The 23,591-nt window shown below is 52.2% G+C and overlaps 1 protein-coding gene and 1 long non-coding RNA gene across 5 annotated transcripts; one reads left to right on the top strand and one right to left on the bottom strand.

The window, feature by feature from the left end:
* SDCBP2 (syndecan binding protein 2) lies at nt 219-19,119 on the bottom strand. 4 transcript variants are annotated; one of them, XM_021077266.1, is made up of 9 exons: nt 17,980-19,119; nt 8,792-8,864; nt 8,075-8,141; nt 7,368-7,468; nt 2,858-3,016; nt 2,020-2,195; nt 1,769-1,940; nt 975-1,066; nt 219-727 (listed from the first exon to the last, which is right to left on the bottom strand). In XM_021077266.1, exons 2-9 carry the CDS (start codon nt 8,843-8,845, stop codon nt 673-675), a joined length of 876 nt encoding a protein of 291 aa, XP_020932925.1. In that variant the 5' UTR covers nt 8,846-8,864; nt 17,980-19,119; the 3' UTR covers nt 219-672.
* Nucleotides 19,162-22,800, top strand: LOC106506644. The gene is made up of 2 exons (XR_001302077.2): nt 19,162-21,830; nt 22,288-22,800. It is a non-coding gene; the product is annotated as an uncharacterized LOC106506644 (long non-coding RNA).

Below are 23,591 nucleotides of genomic sequence, written 5' to 3'. Positions count from 1 at the left end.
AGAAGCCAGTTGTAGTTGCTGAGTGGGGTGCACTAAAGCAGTGCCCCCTTCCAGAGCCCCACCCCACCCCTCGGGCTGCCTCAGTCTGGCGGGCGGCATGTGACAAAGCCAGGTCACCCCTCTCAGAGGCAATGTGCAGAAAAGGTCTTGGTTTCACCACTGCTTAAAAGAAAACCAGCTCTGTCCTGTCCATGGGATCGAGGATTCTGGAATTTCAATTGCTTTTGAAAAAGGGATTTTATTTAAAATCATCTCTTTATTCAAAAGACAGTTATAACTATATACAGTTTGTGACAAAGAGCAAGTCAAGGAAACAAACAATTCTCACAAAAACTGCATTCTCTCAAAACATGGAACTGTTTTACTGGTAGAGGCAAAATTTTGAAAAGGACCCAGCTGCAACTTTAGCCAGCCTGCCTACATGCCCAGCATTTAAATCGGCACAGAGAATCACTGCCTGTGGGCCCTGCCCCCGCCTTAGCTCAGTTAAGAGTCTGAGAATCCAAGGAGGCCAGTGTGTTTAAATAAATGACAGACCCAGGGGATCCAGTGTCGCCCCACCTGTAGTAAGCACCCCCTTGAGACAGCCCCTCCCCCAGGCAGCAGCCTGTCATCCAGGGGCCCTCCCTTCCCTGCAGGAGGATGGGGGGGCTAAGCTGCTCTCCTGGGGCCTCAGACATCCGGGATGGAGTGGTCCATGGTGTGGTGGAGCAGGGTCGGGGACAACCTAGATACAGCAACAAGGACAGTCACCCAAACTGGCAGTGCCCACTCCCCCTCCCTTCAAAGCCTGGGCCTCCCTTGCGAGCCCTGAAGTCCATGTCTAAGACTTTCAAATCACCAGGAGCCACTGGCTCCCTTGAAGGGAGGGAAGGAGAAGAGAACTGGGGGCAGGCCAGGCCAGGCTCTGCAGGAGCCTGGAGGAGGCCGGGAGCTGGGGTTGCAGGGGGAGGGCAGGAGGGAAGCAGCCTTACTTTTTGACCATGTGCTCGTAGATCACGGTGGGGATGATGGTCAAGGTGATGACATTTCCAGCTGTGGCCAGAATCTCTGTGACCTCTTTGTCCTGGAAGAGAGGGGAGTGAGCAGTCACCTGGGGGGCCAGAGGCAACTCTGCAGGCATCTCTCTAGAGAGGTCAGAATGGCCCCTGCTGGAGGACGCCCCTGACATCTGACCGCAGGGACGGGGCAGCCCCTGGGGTGAGGGTGGCAGGCCCCAGCTGAGGCCTTGCTCCAGCAAGAACGTGGGCCTTCCACCTGGGGGTCTCTCAGTAAAAGGAGTGCCACTCCCACCCTCATTTTGAGGGCCCATGTGGGTGTGACACTAACAGGGCCTCGCAGACGTTACTTCCCCCAAGGAGCCCCGGGAACCTCAGCAAGCACACATCTCCTCTGCCATCTCACAGGCCCCTGTCACACGGGGGCTCTGGCCGCAAAGCACAAAGAGAAGCAGCATGCAGTGGGGAACAGAAGGCGCACCCACCCCCTCCTTTTGCTGGGCTCCTGTGGGCCAGGCAGCCCGAGCTGAGCCCATGTGGCCCCTCTTCCTCTTCCATCTCTTGACCCGTAAAAAGAGAGGCCTGAAGAAGCCATTCAGATCATAGGGAGGACAAGAAACAAAAAGTAGCAACAGCTAATATTTACTGAGCCTGCTCTGTGCTCGGGGCGATACGGACCTGGTCTCACTGAATCCCTGCAGCAATCTTAGGCTGAGGGACTGAGGCAAACCTTCCCCCGACCCGGTGTCGCCCATCCGGCACCTGCTTACCTTCAGCCCGATGACGTTCTGCCCGTTCACCTCGCACACGTAGTGGTTGGTGAGGAGCCCGTTGCGGGCCGCCGAGCTCCCTTTGACCAAAGAGATGACCTTTCCCTTCTTGATGACGAAGCCGACATGGCCCGTGCTGTCCTTGTGCATGGTGACGGTTCGCTGGAACGGCCTGGCAGGAAGGGACAGTGAGCTGGGTCTGGGGCGTGGCTGGGGGCGGACAGAGAGGGTCCTGGGACCTGGCTGCTCACCTGTCCCGAACGATCATGACGATCTTTTCAGCTGATGCCTTCTTCACCGCCCGGTGGGCTTTGTCCGTGCTCCACCCGGCACAGTCACGCCCATCGATCTGCAGGATCTGGTCTCCAAAGCGCAACCCCACCAGCGACGCGGGGGTGTTGGCCTGGACCAGCTGCACAAAGACCCCCTGGGGGAAGCAGGCCCCACAGTCAGATCCCCTGCGACCCTGAGCCGGGGACCTTTCTCCAAGCTGCTGTTTGCCTCCTGATCCTCCTGAGCCCACAGGGCACTGGGACTGCAGTGCTACACAGCAGATACAGGCTACCCCATTTTTCCTGGCAAAGAAACACTCCAGGCCACACAGCTCAGCTCAGAAGCAGCCGAGTCAGGAATTCAACCCCGACTGGACCCGCACCCCCGACCACTGGACTACCAGGCCTCTCACAAAGGCATCCGCCGCCCCTGGCTTCCGCGGTCTGCAGAGAGCCACCCAGAAGCCAGATCCCTGTGCGTGGGGAGCAAGGAGAAAGGGCCATGACAGATAGGAGCCGTGGAGGTGCAGGTGGAGGGCCCCTAAAGCAACCCGGGGCCGGCCCATGTGGCACCTTGGGATCTCGAGAGGAAGAGCCTAGCCTCAGGGTTAGTTGGGTGAGCCTCGGCTCCCAGCCTGCCCGGCTCCTTCCTTACTGTGGACGGGGCTTCCCGTGCTGTCCCGGCTGCAGCTCCTGGGCGATGCTGCGGGAACCCCAGAGGCGCGGGGAGGAGCCAGGGCAGTTCGGGCTGCAGGCACGCGGGCTCGCCCTCCTCCCTCCGCGAGGCCCCTCCTCTCCCACCCAACCCCAAACCCACCTTGTCGATGGCTCGTAGCCGCAGCCCCGTCTTGCCACGGTCGTCCTTGCACAAGTGGATCTCGCGCACCCCGGGCTTGATCTCCGCACGCAGCACCCCCAGGCTGTTCCCGGACACGGGCGCCACCAGCTGGCCCGGCGAGGAACCCGAGACCGCTGCCTGCAGAGAGAGTAGCAGTCAGCCAGCCCCTGGGGCCTCATGCCTCCGGGGTGTCCGGGGTGAGGGCATGAATGGGGAAAGGAAAACCGAGTGGAGCACAGGCCCCAGCCCACCCCCAGACCACACGGTTCTCTGCAAAGGACGAGATGGGACCTGGCTGCGTGAAGCCACTAGGGGGCGTTAAAGTCCACACCCCTAATAACAGCCGGGAAAGAAGAGGAAAGGAGCCCTGTTTTCCCAGACAAATTGGTACCAGGAAAAGAACCCTTTAAAATCCACTGAAAAAGTAAAGAAAAATTTCATAGCAAATAGTGAACAGTGGAAGCAAATGGGCTCAATTTGATTTTTGCCCTGAGAAAAATTAAGCTAAAATATCAAAATGAATGGTTTCCCCCCTAAGATCTGGAACCAGGTAGGATGTCCACTCTCACCATTATTATTAAATACAGTAATGGAGAACTAGCCAGAGCAATAAGGCAAGAAAAGGAAATAAAATGCATATAGATTGGAAAAGAAGACATGAAATGGTCCCCGTATTCTACCAGAAAATTTCAAGGACTCTACAAATAAACTCCTTGAACTCATAAGTGAGTTGAGCAATGTCAGATGATACAAGACCAACACAGAAAAAAATAAATTTTGGAGTTCCTGTTGTGGCTGAGTTGTTAACAAAACCTGACTAGTATCCATGAGGACAGGGGTTCAATCCCTGGCCTCACTCAGTGGGTTAAGGATCTGGTGTTGCAGTGAGCTGTGGTGTAGGTCAAAGACACACCTCAGATCTGGCAGTGCTATGGCTGTGGCATATTCCAGTAGCAGTAGCTCCAATTCAACCCCTAGCCTGGGAACCTCCATATGCTGTGACTGCAGCTCTAAAAAGACCCCCCCCAAAAAAATCAATTTTACTTCTCTATACTGACAATTAACATGCAGAAACTGAAATTAAAAATATAGTACTTAGGTGTTCCCTGGTGGCCTAGTGGGTTAAGGACCTGGTGTTGTCACTGCCGGGGCTCCAGTTCGATCCCCAGCCTGGGAATTTCTGCATGCTGTGTGTGCAAGCCCCTTCCACCCCAAAACAATCCTACAATACTGTTTTCACTCAAAAAAATAAATAAATACTTGGGTGTAAATCTAACAAAACATATGCAGGAGTTGTATGCTGGAAATGACAAAACACTGATAAAAGATATCAAAGAAGATCTAAATAAGTGGAGAGACAGTCTGTCTTCAGGAATTGGGAGAATGTAGTAAAGCTGTCAATTGTCCCCAAAATGATATACAGATTTAATGCAATTTCTATCAACAATCTCTAAGAGATGTTTTGTAGATATAAGCAAAGATACTCTAAACTTCATATGAAAAGACAAAGGAACTAGAATAGCTGAAACTATTTTGACAAAAAGAATAAAACAGAAATCACTCTACCAAATTTCAGGACTTATTACATGGCTACGGTAATCCAGACAGTGCAATGCTGGAAAGGGACAGACACACGGATCAAGGAAGAGAAGAGAGAAACTGAAATTAGTCATACACAATAGGAGCTTTTTCACAGAGGAGCAAGAGCAATGCAATGGAGGAAGAATAGTCTTTGCAACAAATGGTGTGGGAGCAATTGAACATTCATAGGCAAAATATGAACACTGATCTCACATTTTATACAAAAATTAACTCAAATTCAATCAGAAATTTAAATGTAAAACATAAAACTCTTAACAGTTTTGGAAGAAAGTAAAAGGAAACATCTTGGAGTTCCCGCTGTGGCACAATAGGATTGGTAGCATCTCTGGAGCTCTGGGATGCAGGTTTGATCCCAGTCTGATGCAGTGGGTTAAGAATCCAGCGTTGCCACAGCTGTGGCTCAGGTTGCAACTGAGGCTGGAAGCCGATCCCTGGCCTGGGAACTCCATAAGCTGAGGGGCGGCCAAAAAAGAAAAAAAAAGGTGGGGGGGAAACATCTTCAGGACCTAGGGTTTGGAGAAATTTCTTAGGACACCAAAGCATGAGCAACAAAAGAAAAAATGAAAACTTCTTCCTCTGTAAGAAACTCTTCATGTGACGAAAGAAGCTACCCACTGGGAGAAAATATTTACAAATCACATATCTGACAAAGGACTCTAGAATAAAGTCTTAAAAATTGACTTAAAAAAACATTTAGAAAATGAGCAAAAGATATGAAGAAGCATTTTACCAAAAAGAATATACAGCTGGTAAATTAAGCACATGAAAAGATACTCATCAACAGCCATGAGCGAAATGCAAATCAAGACTATGATAAGGCATCACTATGCACCTATCACAACGACTAAAATTTAAAATAGTGATAACACCAAATACTGGCAAGGATGTGAAGAAATTGAAACAGTCATGCATTGCTGGCAGGAAAATAAAATGGCACAGCCACTCTGGAAAGAGGTTTTTTTTGGTCTTTTTGTCTTTTCTAGGGCCGCATCCATGACATATGGAGGTTCCCAGACTAGGGGTCGAATCAGAGTTGTAAGCTGCTGGCCTACACCACAGCCACAGCAGCGTCAGATCCAAGCTGCATCTTCGACCTACATCACAGCTCCCGGCAACGCCGGACCCTTAACCCACTGAGCAAGGCTAGGGATCAAACCTGCAACGTCACGGTTCCTAGTCGGATTTGTTAACCACTGAGCCATGACGGAAACTCCTGGAAAAAGTTTCTTTAAAAAAAAAGAAAAAAAAAAGAGTTCCCATTATGGTATAGTGGAAACGAATCCCACTAGGAACCATGAGGTTGCTGGTTCTATCCCTAGCCTCGCTCAGTGGGTTAAGGGTCCCGTATTGCCTCAAGCTGTGGTGTAGGTCGCAGATGTGGCTATGGCTATGGGGTAGGCCGGCAGCTGTAGCTCTGATTCGACCCCTAGCCTGGGAACCTCCAGATGTGACAGGGGCAGCCCTAAAAAGACAAAAAGACCAAAAAAAAAAAAAGGTTAGACGTATATTTATCACACTATCTAGCAATTGCACTCCTGGACATTTATCCCAGAGAAACGAAAACTTAGGTCTGTACAAAAAGCTGGGCACAAACATCCATAATAGCTTAGTCTTAGAAACAACTAAAATGTCCCTTAATGGGTGAAACAAACCAGGCTACATCCATACCAGGGAACACAACCAAGCAATTAAAAGGCATGAAGAGTTGATACACACAACAGCCTGGAGAGATCTCTGGGGCATGATGCCGAGTGGAAAGAGCCTGTCTGAAAAGGTCACACACTATGTGATGCCACTTACATAACCTTCTGAAATGGCAAAATTATAGGGACAAAAACATGCTCATGGTTGCCGGGGACTGGGGCTGGTGAGGGGAGGCTGGGCATGATTACGAAGGGGCCACACAAGAGAGAGCTTTGCAGTGATGACCTCGTTCTATATCTTGATTATGTTGATAGTTTCCAGGGATAAAATGACCTAGAACCTTAGACACACATTGTATCAATGTAAAATGCCTGCTTTGTTGTTGTTTTATCTTTTTATGGCTGCACCTGCGGCACATGGAAGTTCCTAGGCGAGGGGTCAAGTTGGAGCTGCAGCTGCCAGCCTGCACCACAGCCACAGCAATGCAGGATCCATGCCGCATCTGCAACCTACAGTGCAACTTGCAGCAGCACCAGATCCCTAACCCACTGAGCGAGGCCAGAAATCGAACCCACATCCTCATGGATACCAGTCGGGTATGTTACCACAGAGCCACAATGGGAACTCAAAAAAAAAAAAAAAAAATACATCTTCTCTCAAGTCACAGGCCGCTCTTCATTAAAAATGCCTGGGCTCAGGCCTGGTTTAATGCCCTCCTTTCTCATCCAGCAGGCTCAGGCCGGCAGGTCAGAGGTCAAAGAGCAGGCAGCAGCCCTCCAGCCCCAAGGCCCATGGAAAACCACAAAATCTCACAGCCCTTAAAACGAAGACTCAAAAATGAAAAGTGAGGAGTTCCCGTCGTGGTGCAGTGGTTAACGAATCCGACTAGGGACCATGAGGTTACGGGTTCGGTCCCTGCCCTTGCTCAGTGGGTTAACGATCCGGCGTTGCCGTGAGCTGTGGTGTAGGTTACAGACGCGGCTCGGATCCCACGTTGCTGTGGCTCTGGCGTGGGCCGGTGGCTACAGCTCCGATTCGATCCCTAGCCTGGGAACCTCCATATGCCGTCGGAGCGGCCCAAGAAATAGCAGAAAGACAAAAAAAAAAAAAAAAAAAAAAAAAAAAAAAAGAAAAGAAAAGTGCCATCAAGAAACAGAGGCACAGCAATGCTGGGGAAGGATTGTTTCAAGTCTGTTTAAATGGCAAGACCAAGAAGGAGGGATACCAAGAGACAGATACCTACCCTGGCCCCTTCTGGAATCTGAGGCAGGTTCTGCTGGACTTCTTGGCTGGAGAGGGAAAGACCCATATAATTTTCCAATTCCGCCAGGTTTGGGTACAAAACTGATGGGAAGGGAAGGGAGGAAGGAAGAAAAAATGTGTTACCCTGGGCATGAGCTTAGCCACACCCACCTGGCTCCCAGGCGGTCACTCATTTTTATGAAGAAACCAGGCCTGGGGATGCTGTTTACTCGCGAGAATGCAGCATACCCTTGAGAGCACGCTGCATCCCTGGGATCGCTCGCTGGCAGTGACAATGACCGTCCGCTTTCTCCAGGAGTGGCCTGGAACCTCCCTCAGGTACCACTTTGGTTCAACTCAAATGACTTTATTTGGCATCAGCCAGACATCAAACACAAAGGACAGCACCCGTGCTGCCGGAGGCAGGCGTCCCACCCCAGGTCAGCTCCGGGAAACTGCATGGCGAGGAGGGCAAGAGCTGGTCCTGAGTTCAAGTTCGCTACCACAGGACCTGAATCGAGGCGGCCACAAGCAACTCCAGGGCCACCACACCCATCCTGGTCTCCTCATGCAGCCTTCTTTGGGGCCCCAAGTCAGGGCAGCGGGTGCCCTTGCAGAGCTGCAGCTTCCTCAGTGGCAGGCAAGAGGCTGGCACTGGGAAATGGCCAGGAGAGGTCACTCTCAGCCTGGAGCACCCAGGCCACTCACCTGGAGGCCGGGAGTCATGTTCTGGCACTGGCAGGGCGGGCATCCTGGGGACGACTCTGGCCTGGGCCTGGGGAGGAAGGAGGGGTCAGCTGTGGCCGAGACCCCCAGAGCCCCTGGAGCCTGGGGCTCCCTGGAGCTGGGGGTTAGGGCATTAGGAATGCTGGTGGGCCAGGGGGAGGGGTGTTCATGACCCTTTGTGAAAATGTGGCCTCTGGAGATGTCCGTGCTTCTGGAAGGGGGTTCTCCTGGGGCCCATGATCCCCCAGATGTCACGGCTTATTTACCACCTGAGGCAGCCAGACAAATTCTCAGTCAAAAAGTCCCCAGTGCTCAAAACCCACTAGGACATCATGTGGGATGGAAAGAGGAAGGGGTTTCTGGGCTGAGTAGACCAGACGCTGGGGTCTCCTCTGGAAGCTTGTCTTAGAGCGTGGGGTCTGCCCGAGCTTGGGTGGAGGAAGCGCTAGGGTGGGGCTGGCACGAGACAGGTCTGTCTGCAGCCCTTTGGTTTCTCCATTTCTGCTGTAACTGCCTTGCCTCAGCCTCTAGACACCTGCTTTGCCCAGCAGGCCCTGCAGAGGGGGCCCATGGGCCTTGGGGCCTATCAGGAACTCCCAGGGGCCCACAACACTTGACCCAAGACAAGTCCCCCTTAGTTACCCTGGGATAATCCCCAGGGCCCCATCAGGGGACTCAGTGAACAGCCTGGCGGTTTACCTGCATGGCTTGGTCCACCTTCAGGTCCTCCAGAGATGGGTACAGGGTGGACATGGCTGCTCTTTGGAACACACTGCAGGGCACAGAGGGTGAGGGGTGAGAGGAGGCTCGGATGGACGTCACTCAGCACTGTCAGGATGAGAAAGACGTCAGGAAGGTGTTACTATCCCCATTTTAGAGATGGGGCAGCTGAGATCTGACCCAAAGTCTGTTTAGTTCCTGGACCCAAGCTCTCCATCCCTGCAGAATCCCAGCCCATCACGTTCCGCAGAGTCTGGGCTTTCGAACCTGGGCCAGAGATCACCCCAGACAGGCTGACCAGGCAAAGCAGGATGAGGGGCCGCGTTTCAAAGGCCAGACAGGCTTCTGAGGTCTGATCACTCAAGACCTAGATTCAGTCCAACAGAAGAGGTTGGTGAGCAGCTGCTGTATACCCAGGCGGCGCTAGGGGTTTGCGTAGCATCATCCCACAACCATGCAGGGTTCAGTCCAGTGTCAAGTGGGTGGGGACTTAAGATTACAAAAGAAAGGCAGCCGGCACTTTAGAATACTTCTCCTACCCCTCACAGCCCCTCCACCTCTGGGCATTTGAGCTCCTACTGTATACCAGCCATTTCCAGTCTCAAGTGACTCTTGCTTTTTTTTTTCTTCTTCCTTCTTCCTTCCTTCCTTTCTTTTTTTGCCACACCCAAAGCATTTGGAATTTCCCAGGCCAGGGATCAAATCCGAGCCACAGCTGCAACCTATGCAACAACGGCAGCCATGCCAGATCCTTAACCCACAGCACCAGGCCAGGGTTCGCACCTGCACTGCTGCAGAGACAATGCTGGGTGCTTTAACCTGATGCACCACAGTGGAAACTCCTGGTGACTCTTGCTCTTGACCACAGTGAAGTAACAGCAATGCAAATTCTTAATAACAGGCACACAGGAGTTCCCACTGTGGCACAACAGGATCGGCGGCATCTCTGCAGTACCAGACTCAGGTTCGATCCCCGCACAGCACAGTGAGTTAAAGGCTCAGGCGTTGCTGCTGCTGCCTTGTAGGTCACAATTGCAGTTGGGATCTGATCCCTGGCCCAGAAACTCCATATGCTTGGGGGCAGCCAAAAAACAAACATGCACACAAACTGTGGCAGAATTTCTGCCCTCAACGGACTATTTTTCCAAAGGAAGGAGGAAATAGGGGAGCACCACACGCATTTGCTAAGTGCCTACTAACTGTCCAGAGGAGAACCAATAGGACCTTGGAGCAAGAAACCCAAAGAAATTCAAAGGGTTACCTCTCAGGAATGCTTTATTTTCTTCCTAGATGAACTGCGAAGAAGGAACAGTTTGGCTTTCTGGACTCTTTTCCATTTACCCTCTCATAACGGCTCGCCACATCTCCAGGTCTTTGCTGGGCCAGTCTGACCCAGTTGGATGCCCCTGCCCACCCTCCCACCCTCGGCTCCATCTGGGCAGGCCCACCCCAGCTCCTCAGGCAACAAGGTCACTGCTGCTCCCACCCATGGCCCTGCCCTCCTGAGAGACTCTGGGCCAGCCTCCTGCTGGGGACACGTCGATTGTCCTCAGACTTCTTCCCAGATGACCCGCAGTTCCTTGGGGTCAAGGGGGGTCCCATTCTCCCTGCTGGGCCCACATTCCCTGGACCAAGTCCAGATCCTCTGGGCCTCTCCCCTGAGCGAGCCACAGGGGCCAAGCTCAGCTTCACCCATCACTGTTCCTTGTGCTTCGCTGCACCTGCTGCCTTGACCCTTATGTCAGCCTTAACCCTTCCCAAATCCCCCCCAACACACACACCATCCTTTCTAATCCGCCGTCATATCCCATCTCTCCCACATCCCATCCCTAACTGCCGTGCTGTTGTGCAGACCTCCAGCCTCTCCCACCCTCTGCAGGTACCACAACATCATCCAACGAGTCCTAACTCCTCCTCTGCTCTTCTCCAGCCACCAGGCCCTTTCTGCATGAACCCGGAATGCCATGCCCCCCGCCTAAAGCCCCCCAGGGGCTCCTCACTCTCAGAATCCAGCCCACATTCCCTAAAGTGGACCACAAGGCCATGACTGTTCCTCCAGAGCTTATTACTGATGGCTCACAGACCAGGGGCAAACAGATTTTATTTGGCCCTACTGAATACTTTACACATTCATATTAGTAGCCTAAATGCAATGAAGACACTGCATTCAATAACCCAACTTCACACTGCTTCTGAAAAACAGGACGTGCTGGCAACCCTGGACCGCCGCTGAATGGCCTGAATGGCCGCAACTGAGTCACAGCCAACTCCAGGGCATCCCGAACCCCAGCAGTCTCTGCTGTCTCTTTTGCTGAGACCCCTTCACTCACTGGTCCTGAGTCCCCGTAGACATTTGCTTGTCATCCCCTGCCTATTTCTCCTGCTTCATTTCCTGCCATACATCCTTCTCCCAACTCCCCTGCTCAGCTCCAGCCACAATGAGCTACATTCAGATCCTTGAATTAAAAGAACGCGTTCATGTCCCCAGGCCTTTGCATGTGTTATTCTTTCTATCCGGAGTACTGCCTCCCCCCTCCACTCCCTACCTGGCTAACACCCAATTATTTTCAAGTCCCAAACCAGAGGGCTCTTCTTTCGGGAAGCTTGCCTTGATTCGTGCCACCCACCCTCCCCCGCTGCACAGCCCCAATCCTTGCCCCACTCATGTCCTTACACTGTGGGTCTTTTCCTCCTCCCGTAGTTGCCTCTTTACTAGTCTGTCTACCTGGACTGGACCTTCTAATTGGCTGTGGACCCCCTAGCCCTGGGCATGGGCACCAATACAATAACATTTCCAGAAGCAATGCTTTCTGCCTGAGTCTCCGCTTTTCTCCTTGTAAAGTAAAGTTCTGATGTCCTAAGGACACACACTTTCCCAGGATATAAACAAGGACGAGGGATGCCAAACAGATCTCGTTCGCCTCTCAGAGTCTTGGTTTTGTTTTTGTTTTTTTTTTTTTGGTTGTTTGTTTTTATTTAAATTACTGCCAAGATTTCAAAACCTGAAAATATAAAACTCTTTACTTCTAACTTGTATCCAAAAAAAAAAAAAAAAATCGAAATAGTTGGCAACACAAGAGCAGAAATCATGCGTGGTGACACCCTGCTGGGCTGGAGTTGCAGCCTGCCTCTTAGATGGGGCTGCAGGCGCCTTGTGTGCCAAAGTGCCCACCCAGCTGATTTAGCTGCCTGCTTGGCTCCTGGAGGCAGGCAGCTCCAGACCTTTGCCCTAGCCTGGACTTTGGGGCAGAAATGATCATCTCATGAGGACAGGGACTGTTCTAAGGGGGAGGGAGACTGGCTCTGACCTCCTTTAAACCAGCTGGAGGAAGAGACCCCTCTGCCTGTGGCCTTCCCCTGTGCACACATTCTGGGGGATTTTATCTTGGGAAAGTCCTCAGGAGGGACCATCTGCCAAAAACACACCCTGTCACCAGGATCACGCATGAATGACAGATGTGAAAATGAGAGGCAACTCTGCCCCGCTTTTTCAAACACGAAAGCAGCAGAGCAGTTATATTTTTAGCAGCTGCCCTCTGGGAGAGCAGAATCAGAAGATCCAGTTCTGGAAATCACTCCCAGGCTGGGACCACTCAACCCTTCCTCCGTATCTGGGACCCTTTCACCACTGCCACCTTCTCTGGGTCTCCACTAAGGTTGGGGCTCTGGGTGGAATCAAGAAGCAGGTGTTCCCCTGCCTCTCAGCAGTTCAGGACAGAGTGGGGATGGTTCCCAGGCAGCAAATATGCTCTGGGTCTCAGTCAATCATCCATCTACTTACTTATTCACAACATTTGAGTGTCCACTGGGTGCCAGCAACCTTGGACCTGTTTTAGCCATGCTCATCCCTCTGCTCGGCACACCACCCTTCTCTGCACAGTGCTTTCAAGGCTCAGCTCAAATGCTGCTTCTCCAGTTGGCTTTTCCAGGCCATGGAACCCTAAACTGTAGTCCTAAACTGAGTTGTACTGCCCCACTGTCAGGTTAGTTATCATGCTACATGATTATTATCTGGATATTTCCTCATACTGGACCCCGACTCAGAAGGGCAGGGACTGTGTCCGGTTCACTAACCTATGCCTCCCCAACAAAAGAGTGCCCGGCACATGCATGCTGGCAAAAACTGCTGCTCAACAGAATAAATCAGCGGTTTTCCAAGGAGCATACTGGGAATTTGGTGTGGGCATTTTTGGGTGTCACAAGATTGAAGGGACACTACTAGCATTTAGGCAGCGGGGGGCAGAGACACAGACCTCTTGTAATGCACAGAACAGCTCACCACCACAAACTGTCCTGCACAACTTTCCCATACCCTGCCAAACCTCCATGTAGGAAAAAAACCCTGTTTATAACTTGTTTTATATACAATGAAACATTCCCTGGTTTTTAATACACTATATATTATCCAGAAATGTATACACCATATTAACTGAGGAAGTTATTCTTTGTTTTGGTCACTGTTTTGGAAAATCATTGTCAATCCTTCTTATCACAGGTGAGTCACCAGGACATGCCCATGGTGTGTCTGCAGTTTGGAGCTGTCACAGTGACTCCACACCCATATACAAATACATTTAACCTTTCACTCAGATGCTAAATATAAACTTTGGCAGAGTTCCCTTGTGGCACAGTAGGTTAAGGACCTGGGGTTGTTATTGCAGCAGCTCTGGTGGCTGCTGTGGCATAGGTTTAATCCCTGGCCCGGGAACTTCCACAAAAACAACAACAAAAAACTTTGGCAAAATTCAGTTGAATACTATTTATTATATTCAAACTTACTCATTTTATTATTTTTATTTTATTTTTTGTCTTTTTGCCATTTCTTGGGCTGCTGCCACAGCATATGAAGGTTCCCAGGCTAGGGGTTGAATCAGAGCTGTAGTCACTTGCCTAGCCAGAGCCACAGCAAAGCGGGAACCAAGCTGCATCTGCGACCTACACCACAGCTCATGGCAATGCTGGATCCTTAACCCACTGAGCAAGGCCAGGGATTGAACCTGCAACCTCATGGTTCCTAGACAGATTCGTTAACCACTGAGCCACGACGGGAACTCCATGCTTCTCTTCACATTGTAGTAATCTTTTGCTTCAAACTTACTCATTTTAAATTAGGTACAGGCACCATTGGGTGTAACCCTGTCTGAATGTGAAGTGCACATTCTTTTATGATAAATTACTTAAATGTCCTCATTTCTCCAGACAGGGCATCACGTTGTTTGTTTGTGTGTTTGTTTGTTTTAATCTAGGGATGGGGTGGACCCCACATCAGGACGAACCCTCCCTCTCCCTCAGCCTCAACTTCCCGCTTTGTAAAGTGCAGCCAGGCACAAACTCCATGCACTCGGGCACCAGAAGAAGCTCCAACAGTCCCTTGGGACTGTTCTTCACCCCAGGCCTCAGTTTCCCAGTCTGTCCCACGATGTCGAATTACCAATCAACTAAGGACTCCCACTCCGAACAGCTCTTAGCGCAGCCAGATTGTTACGGATTACGGTGCCTGAGTAGAGACCCCGCCAGGCCGCTAGGGTGCGCTGCAGCGGCTTGGGCGCATGCGTTTCACCCACCAGGCCTGCGTGCCGCTGCCGGCAGCTCCCAAGATGCCCCGCAGTTGCGAGGTGGAAAATGGTGGCCTTGTAGGCTGGCTGCCTTCCTGGAATCCTAGAATGCTTTCCCCAGGCACTCGTGGTTGGGGCCCACATGCAGCAAAGGAAAAAAGAAATCAGGTAAAGCAGTAGAGTAAGGGATGGGAAGTCTCCGTCGCTCTCGCGTCCCCTCTTTACGGGACCAGCGGTTATGCGGGTTAAATCGAGCTTTAAACGGACGAATGTCCCTTCGCCTCCCCTTGACTCTGACCCCTGGTCCATTGACGGTCTCCCCAAGGGACGAGGGTGAGGTTGCACCGCCCCCTGCTGACTGATAAGATTTCATTCTCAGGCAGCTGTGGGAGGGAAGAGGGCAAAGTCGACACGCCAGTGCTTTGCGCTGCCTGTTGCTTTGCTCGTTCTGAAGAGGAAGTCCCCTCGCTCCCCATGATTTCGGAAGCTCCTTCGATTCCCAAGTATTTCCCACCCGATGTGACGTCACCGTCCCAAATTTCTTGCCCGGCCCTGTTCTTCCTGATCTGGCGTAGAGCTGCGAGTGCCCCGCCCACTCCACGCAGGTTCACTCTGAGGGCCCACCCAAGAATGACAGTGCTTGCCCGGGCGGGTCACTTCCCACAGCAAAACTGGACTCACTGATTCTTATGAGAGTCAGGCAGTTGGGTTTATGGGGTGCAGGATAAAAGTCTAGGGTAACGGGGAAGGTCTCCTGGAGGAAGGAAGAAGATGCTGACTGGACGGTGAAGAATGGAGGTTCAGGAGGTGAGAGCGGAGTATGTCACTCCAGGGGTAGGGAGGCCCAGGCCTAAGAGTCCAGCTCCCCTACAGATCTTTTTTGCCTCCTGAAGGTTATTAACATTGAACTCATCTTCCCCCAGCTTCGCTGCCCCTCTATAGTGATCCCACCAAATCGACCCCATGGGCTGAGCCAGAAATCGGGGAATTATCCTTAGCCTGCTTTTGCCCTCAGGATAAAGATCTCGAGCTTCCACTTAATATTCAAATCTCCATGACCTGACTTCTGGTCCCCTCCTCACTCTTCCACACTCTCCCTGCATCTGTTCATTCCAGACTGCTTGCTGATCCTAAAACTCACCCTGCTAGTTCATGCCTCCATGCTTTTACAGGTGCCGTTTCCTATGTCTTGAATGCCAGTCACACCTTTCCCCGCAAGTCCGGAAAACCAAACAGAGTTTGGCAAACCTACCTTCTCTAGACCCCAGAGTCTCAGATGTGCCTATTCATCATTCCTTCCACTACTCTTTATTAAGCACCTACTGTGAGCAAGGTCTTTTGCATTTCCTGGATTAGATTTCTCCTGTGCTGTATTTGTTTTCCTGTCTCCATCTCAGGTCAGGACTGTCACTCACTTCTGAAGCCCCAGTGCTGTGGCCAGTGCCTGGCACAAAACAGGCATCCAGTTACTGTTTCTTAAAGAATGGAAAAGCACACCCCCGGGGGGAAAGAGAGCACAGAAAAGTCCTTTGAAGAAAAATCCTGGACCTAGTAAGGGGGAAAAAACAGTACTGTGATGAGGGAGATTGAAAGGCCAGCTTCTGTGATGTGACAGTGGAAGTGTGCTCAGTTCAGTGCTGATGGCTTCCTGCAATTAATTGGCTCCTCTGCAAGGAAAAGAACCTGTCCAATCTATCTTACCCAGAGAAATGTTCCCCTCCCACTGCCCTTTCCAAGATTTCCATCCCTGAACTTCTGTACTTTTTGATATTCTGAACAATAACAAGTCCCCAACAAAGCAATCAGGTCCTCAGAAACCAGCAGGGCCGAAAAGGGGTCGCCCACCCCCATCTTTGGACTTTGGAGTGAGAACACTCCTTTGGAACGCTTTGTTCCAAAGAGCTGAAACTACAGGACGCCCACTTGTTCCTGTGGACAGCTCATCCATCCTTCAAAAGACTGTGCGGGAGGGAAGCGTGGGTTAGAGTGTCAGAGGAATAGCTCCTGGAAGGCCAAATTAGCCCAGAGAAATGGTGAGTCGGAAAGGAAGAGGCTGTTGCTAGGCCACCAGCATGTACTCCCCTCCTCTCAGGCTGTACTGCCTGCTGGAGGAAAGCTGTGGACTTCTTCAGTGGATGCAGATACACTCCCGAATCCTTGTCCAGGAGGGGCAGAGTGGGAGCAAGGACCTCAGAGGCAAGCAGGATGGGTTCAGACTGCTGCCTCTGATTTAGCAGAGCAAGCATGGACATGTCCTTTTGGCATGTCGTTTATCTGTAATATGCTTAACAATACTTGCATCGCAGTGTTATCGTAGAGATGAAAAGCTTCTTAAAAGAGATAAGACATATATGGGAAGCACTGGCACATAAAGGGTACGCAGTAGTCATTAGCTGTTGTTCATGCAGTACATTTACTGAGTGCCTAAGTCCCAGTACTGTTCTGGGTACCAGTAATTAGGCAGGGAACAAAAGAAAAATCTGCCCTTGAGTGTCACGTCCTAGCTGAATAAGTAAGTGCCTGTGCAGTGTTAGGTGGTAGGACGTGATGGGGAGAAAGATGAAGCAGGGCGGGGGCGGGTGGGGGAGGTAGACAGAGCCCGGAGGTCCCGAAGAGCCTCCCTGCTGGGTGGGGGAGATGGGGGTGGAAGATGCCTTTTGAGTGAAAGTTTCAATGGGGAGGGAGAAGCGTTGAGGCTGAGGGCACAGCCACGGCAGTGGCCCTGAGGTGGGAGTGCCTGTTGTGTTCAGGAAATATCTGAGCAGGGAGACCAAAGTCGGTTGTTGAGAGGGGAAGCATAGGACAGGCGACTGCAGGGGTGGTGAGAGGGGCTAGATCCAGCAGGGCCTGTGGGTCATGCTGAGGGCTTGGCATTTACTCCAGCGAAATGGGAGGCACTGGAGAATGTTGAGCAGCAGAGTGACGTCTAACTTTCATTTGGAGGATGGATTAGAGGGGCCCAGTGGGCAGGGAGCCCAGCTGAGAAGTGATGCGGGGAGAGCTGGTGGGAGTCTGGGCCAGCGCAGGGCCTGCCCGGCACACAGCAGCCCCATCTTAAGCACCATTTTCTGAGGCTCACTGTGTGGAGGGCACGTACGGGGCCCTTATATCCATTACCTCATTCAGTTCCCCCGACTGCGTGGGAGTCTCCACAGAGGAAACCAGCTCTCGGGTCAGGCCGCCGGCCCAGTTCCCCAGCAGGTTTTCCTGGCCGTGGCAGGGAGCTTGTGGATGGAAACAGCTTCAGGCAGAGAAGTAACAGAAACTGAGGCCTGCACTCGGCTCCTTGTGGAAAGTGCTCTTTGCCCTGCCAAGGGCCCATTTCAAGGAGCAAAGTGTGGGTCCCAGCCGCGAGCGCAGTCCCGGGCAGACTGAAGGAGCCTGGAGAGTCCTAGCCATGTCTGGGTGAAGATCACCCAACCGTCACACCTGGCCCGGGGCTGGGGTCAGAAGAGGAAACCCCAGTTCATGTTTCACTGCCAGAGAGAAGCACCCTGAGAGGAAAAGGCCTGAAAGTCCCCAAAGGGTTGGGACCAGGAGGGAAGAAGCCAGGAGAGAGCAGGTCACGCCGATCCCTTCCGGAGCTCTAGGGGCCCCGCACCCGGCTCTTACCTGCAGCCCAGGTGCTGCTGCTTGTCCTCCTCCAACCACTGCCAACGGAGTCTGTTCCTCTCCCTGGAAGGCGGTGGCCCTTGTTCCAGCTGGGTTCCTGCTCCCCGGTCAGCTGACTCATCCAGGACTGGGATGGGCCCAGGTGCGGCGTGGTGGCTGGGGCAACCTGCCTTAGGTCACCAGGTCCAGAGGAGGGCTGTGGCCTTAGTCTGGATGTGGAGGTGGGGATGGAAGCTCACACAGCTCCTCTTGAGAGGGGTGTGAACCAAGACTTCCTGGCTCGAGGTAACCGAACTTGGCTCAGACACGTAGTCCTGCTGAACATCAGGACAGATTGATGGGTCTTGAAAAGTGGCCGTACCTTGTGACCTACCATTTCCTTTTCTAGGAATTTGTCACAAGAAAATAAAACAAGTAGCCAGTGAGGTCTCGGGGGCCCATCACTGTGTTTCTTATAACAGGGAAATCTAGAAATCCCCAAATGTCCATTGCCAGGGTCTGGTTAAATAAGGCAGCCTCTGTGGAAGGTCATAAAGCTATCAGCGTTGTTGATAAGGAAGGAACCAGGAGGAAGTGTTCCGGCAAGATATGGAAAAGTCAATATTGTGATAATCAGCTTGTCTTTTGTTTTCATTTTTCCAAAAGTGAATAGATACTGCAAACTGTCTGGGAGGACAAAACTGAAAAGGCTGGAAATCCAGATGGTGGGGTGGGGTGGGGGTTGTTAGTTTGTACTTTTGTGTCTGTTTCAGGGTGGTGGGGTTTGGTTTTGTTAATCTTTACTTTGAACGTTCATGATTTTTGTAAGGAGGGGCCGCCAAATTAAGGTTAATTGTTTTTAGGAGTTCCCGTCGTGGCTCAGTGGTTAACAAATCCGACTAGGAACCATGAGGTTTCAGGTTCGATCCCTGGCCTTGCTCAGTGGGTTAAGGATCCAGCGTTGCCATGAGCTGTGGTGTGGGTCGCAAACGCAGCTTGGATCCCGAGTTGCTGTGGCTGTGGTGTAGGCGGGCAGCTACAGCTCTGATTCGATCCCTAGCCTGGGAACCTCCCTATGCCTCAGGTGCGGCCCGAGAAAAAGGCAAAAAGACAAAAAGAAAAAAGAAAAAAAAAAGATTAATTGTTTTTAGGAGGAATTTAGATGGGTTGTCTCCGGGAAGAAGTAAGGGGCTGAATGCTGTGGTGGGAGGGGCTTTTTTTCATAACATACTTTGGGGTGCCTTTTAAATTTTGAAAAAATTTAATGTATTTAACTATCCCCCAAAATCAATCAAACAGAAAAGGGGGAGGAATGTAGTTGCAGTCCCTGTGGGTTGGGTTGTACAGAGGTGCCTGGGGAGGGACTGGCCCTGGTGCTGGGCAGTCCCCTGAGGAATGACGCAGGGCAGCCGCCCAGGGCGGGGTGAGTGTTGGGGCTGCTCAGCAGGCCGGGTGGCCCATGTCACAGTCCCCGTGACGAGCCTGGGCAGAGACGCACCGGCCTTGGGCGCATGTTCAGCCCCAGAGAGGAGGCCCTGCCGGACTCAGAGGCTTCCAGCCGAGAGCCACACATGGGAGGGAGTCGGAGGGGGAACAAGAGCAGGAAAGGCAGTTACCAGCCAAGGAGCCCTCCCTGCCTGCAGAGCGCGGTGCTGTACAGTCACAGGCTTGGTGGCTCCCGCCATCCCGCAAGTAGGCAAGAGGCAAGGTCCCTTCTCTGAAGTCACACAGCTGCACATGGCTCCAAGGTCCTGTTTTCCGTCTGTGAGAAAAAGGCACCTAAAGCTGAGGCAAGGACACACCCGAGGCTGAGCCATCTGGGCCCGAAGCGCCGGGGAACCATGGGTGTGGACCCTCCTTAGGTGGGGTTCTCAAGGGCAAAGTAGAAAATAGAGACTGAACCAAGTGACACCCCACCCTCCACACACCTCAGTTCACCCAGTCGAGGTCTCAAGGGGCTTTTGGAGAAGATGGAGGAACCAGAAGGGTGAGGAACTTGCTTGTGGTCACCCAGCACGTCCGCATAGACTTGGGACTAGAACCCACGTCCTCTCACCCCCACCGAAATGCAGGGGCTCATTCCATTCCCTGGTGCTACAGCTGCCTCCACCTCTGACTTCTCCCCAGCCAGCCACCCAGAAGTCCTTTTTCTTGGCACGCCCTTGCTCAGAGTCTTCAGTGACATCCTGCTGAAGGGTCAGGGAGGGAGGGTCAGGGTCAGGACTAAGTTCGGGGGCCTGACAGTGAGCACTCCATGGTCCAGCCCCCTTATGACCATTTCGATTTTGTTCCCCCAACACGTCTACCCCAGCCAAGCCACATCCGCTCCACTCCCACCTCACACCATACCTTTGCCTGTGCTGCTGCTTCTGGGATGCCCTCCCCCTGCCCCCACTCGGCCTAGCCAGATCCACTGAGCGCCTCTTCCAGGAAGCCTCCTGATCCCCCACCCTACCCACGTGGCCAGATAAGACCGTCCTGTGGCTCTTTGATAGGAATCATCTTGTATTGTTCCCATGTCCTTAGGCTCCCAGTTAGACCCTAAGTTCCTTGAGGGTAGGGCCTTGTTAGTAGATCTACAGTGGCTGTTTTCACAATAAAAACTGGAATCTGTGCTCTGACCAGGATATGATTCTGCATTGTTATACTCATGTGTGAACAGTCGTCAGGAGTCTCAAAGGTGGGGGTGCAACATGCAGCGACACTCAGCAGTGTCCTAACGGCACCCTTTGCAGATCTGAGTGTTCCGCCATCATTTCCCTTCCTGCGCAGCCCAGAAGCAGCTCAGAATTTTCTCACAGTAATGTCACAGGCAGCTGGTGCCGCCTAGATTTGACCTGTGCGATGAAACTTCTGTGCCGTCTGGAGTGGGTGCTCCATGAGGGCAGGGACTTGTCTGTGGGTTCTTCTCTGCCGGGCTGAGCACCATGCCTGGCACTTAGCAGGCTCTTGGGGAGTACTTACTGAATGAATGAATGCCCTTCCTAGAAGAGTCCATCAGTTTTAAACTTAATGACTAGCTCTTACTTAAAAGATGGGCTGGGCTGGGACATCAGATGTGTGTCCCAAACCCGTGACGTTGCACAAGTTACTAAACCTCTCGGATCTTCAGTTTCCACATGTGCAAACGGAGAATTGGTACCTGCTTCACAGGCTTGTCCTGAAGATTAAATGAATCATGTGCAGTGCCTAGGACACAGCTGGAACTCAATAAATGTAGGTGTCCAGGAGTTCCCTCTGTGGCACAGTGGGTTAAGAACCTGACTGCAATGGCCCAAGTTGCTGCGGAGGCGAGGGTTCAGTCCTGGCCTGGTGCAGTGAGTTAAAGGATCCAGCATTGCTGGGCAACTGGGGTTTGGATTCAGCCACTGGCTTGGGAACTTTCATGCTGATGCACATAAAAATAAATAAAAATGAAAGTAGTTTTCCAGCTTCCTCTTGGAATGAACCCAGCTACAAGTTACAGAAACGGAAGTCATTTGGTTCAAGTGAGGATGGAGATGCCCTTCCCAGAAGAAGGGAGAATGGCTGCTGGGCAGAGACAAGGACCAGCTGCGCCCTCCACCCTCTGCGCAGAACCGGATGGTGTTGAAAACCCAGGTTGTCACCACAGCTGCATCCGTGCCACTGACAACAGGAAGCACTTGTCTGCATTACAGGCCCTGTGTGCGGGGTGTGGAGTAGAGCCGGTCTCCTGTTGTTCTTCTCAGCAGCCCCCAGGTTCAGAAAGAGGAGCGCCTTGCTCAAGGCCACACAGCCCGAGTGAACAAGCCTTTGCTGTGAACTGAATGGAGCCACCAAAGCTCAGGGAGCCTTTCCCATCCCCAGGCAGCTGAGTCAGGGATTTCCAGAGGTGGTGGCTGAGGACCCTGGTGAGTCAGAGGCCCAGGGGGCTGACACCCCACTTTGTCCCTCTCGGCACCTCACCCCCTCACTTGGGAGCGCAGGCACCTGCCAGAGACCCCACTCTCACGCTGCCCCAAAGAGATACCCTAACGGGGCAAGCATATTGTGTGGCTGTGGAATCCCAGGCTACCTGGGCTTAAATGCCTTCCCTTAGGCCACGTGACCTTGGGCAGGCCACTTTACCTCTCTGGGCCTCAGCTTCATCACCTGCGAGATGGGAAGAATGATTTCACATTGTATTTATTAGCCCAGATGAAGCACTCACATAAGGACGGGGCTCCTGGGAGGAGCCCATTGAATTTGAACTATTATAATCCACTACTGGATCACTGCTATCCAAGTGAGAAAAATGTATCTACTGCTGTTCTAGATATGATCAAAGATCAAACATACAATAAATTACTTGCATCCTTTCTGAAACAGAAATCCAAGTTGGATTCTCCCTGAGACCGTTACTGCAGAAACTTCTAGCAAGGAAGAAGCTAAGGTCCTCAGAGGCCCCACTGCTGTGGTGGTCGAGCCAGTCGGGCCCTCATCTCCTCCATTCTTCCCCTCGGATCCTATATTCCTCCAAGTGCAGTGACCCCTACCACCTGCCACAGAGACCTCAGGGCAGGGGACACGTGTTAAACATGCAGGTCCTGGGGCACGACCAGCCTTGCTGCCTCCAACTCTGCATTGACTTACCTCTTCAGGTGATTCGGACACAAAATTGCAACATGAGAACTGCTGTTCTTCCTTCCTGACCCAGTTTCTTCTCAGATCCAAAGCATACAGTGGGCTACGCGTGGGGCAAGGGGTTTTCCATCCCTTGCCTCTTTTGAACCCCTAAAACATTCCAAAAATGACTGTTGGGTGTTGGGAGAGAAACTGACATTCAGGGGGGTTTGCTGTGGAACTGGGGTTTGAACCTGGAATGTGTCCGCTTTCCCATGAGTGCAGCTGTGCCATCCTCATTGTCCTGGGCCTGGGTCTAACTTTGTAATTTGCTGGTAAAAGCTGGTCGCTGCAGCTTTTGGGCCGGGGGAGGGGCGTCAGCTGGGGTTTGTGGTCACAGTCGGCAGAAACTCGCTGTGGGTTACTTAAGTGGGAAAGGAACCTAGTAAAGGCTCCTAGGCGGCCCACATCCTCTGAGAGAGTTAGAGAACCCAGCTTGGGAGGTCTCACTGTGCCCATCACCCCTCAGCTCCCACTAGGGGGCACTGACATGGCAGCCTGTCCCAGTGACACCCAGACCTGGCCATTCCCCGCAAAGCCTCTGTCCCTGCTGACTGCAGACCCTGGATGGAAGCACTGCTTCCTTAGGTCTGGCTTCCCCAAATACCTGCCCTGGGGGTGTGTGGTGGGTGAGTCTGAGGCCTGTGCCAGCCCTCACTGCAAAGCATGCTGGTAAATTGAAGCTGTCTTGTCAGGGAAGTGTCATTAGGTGGAGAATTCACCAGACATGGGAAGGCAGCTTGAAAACGGCATCTTATAAGGATGTCAGTGTCCACTGAGACCAGGAATGCATGGTCAAAGACCCCGCTGTTAATGAGGGCTGCCATGCCCCGGGTACCACGCCAGGTGGTTCACATCTGTTAGCTTCACTCCTATCTACAGAAATCACGTCCAGTTTACAGATGAGCAAGCTCAGGCCTAGGGTCGCAAGATGCATGCGTGACAGGTCGTGCCGTTGAGCCTGGGTCCATCAGACACCTGAGCTAGGGCTGGTGACCACCATTCACTGC

The sequence above is a fragment of the Sus scrofa genome, chromosome 17 (genome assembly GCF_000003025.6).
Source record: "Sus scrofa isolate TJ Tabasco breed Duroc chromosome 17, Sscrofa11.1, whole genome shotgun sequence".
NCBI classification, from domain to species: domain Eukaryota; kingdom Metazoa; phylum Chordata; class Mammalia; order Artiodactyla; family Suidae; genus Sus; species Sus scrofa.
Note: the sequence above shows the minus strand (reverse complement) of the source record. Positions and strands in the feature narration are given on the sequence as shown.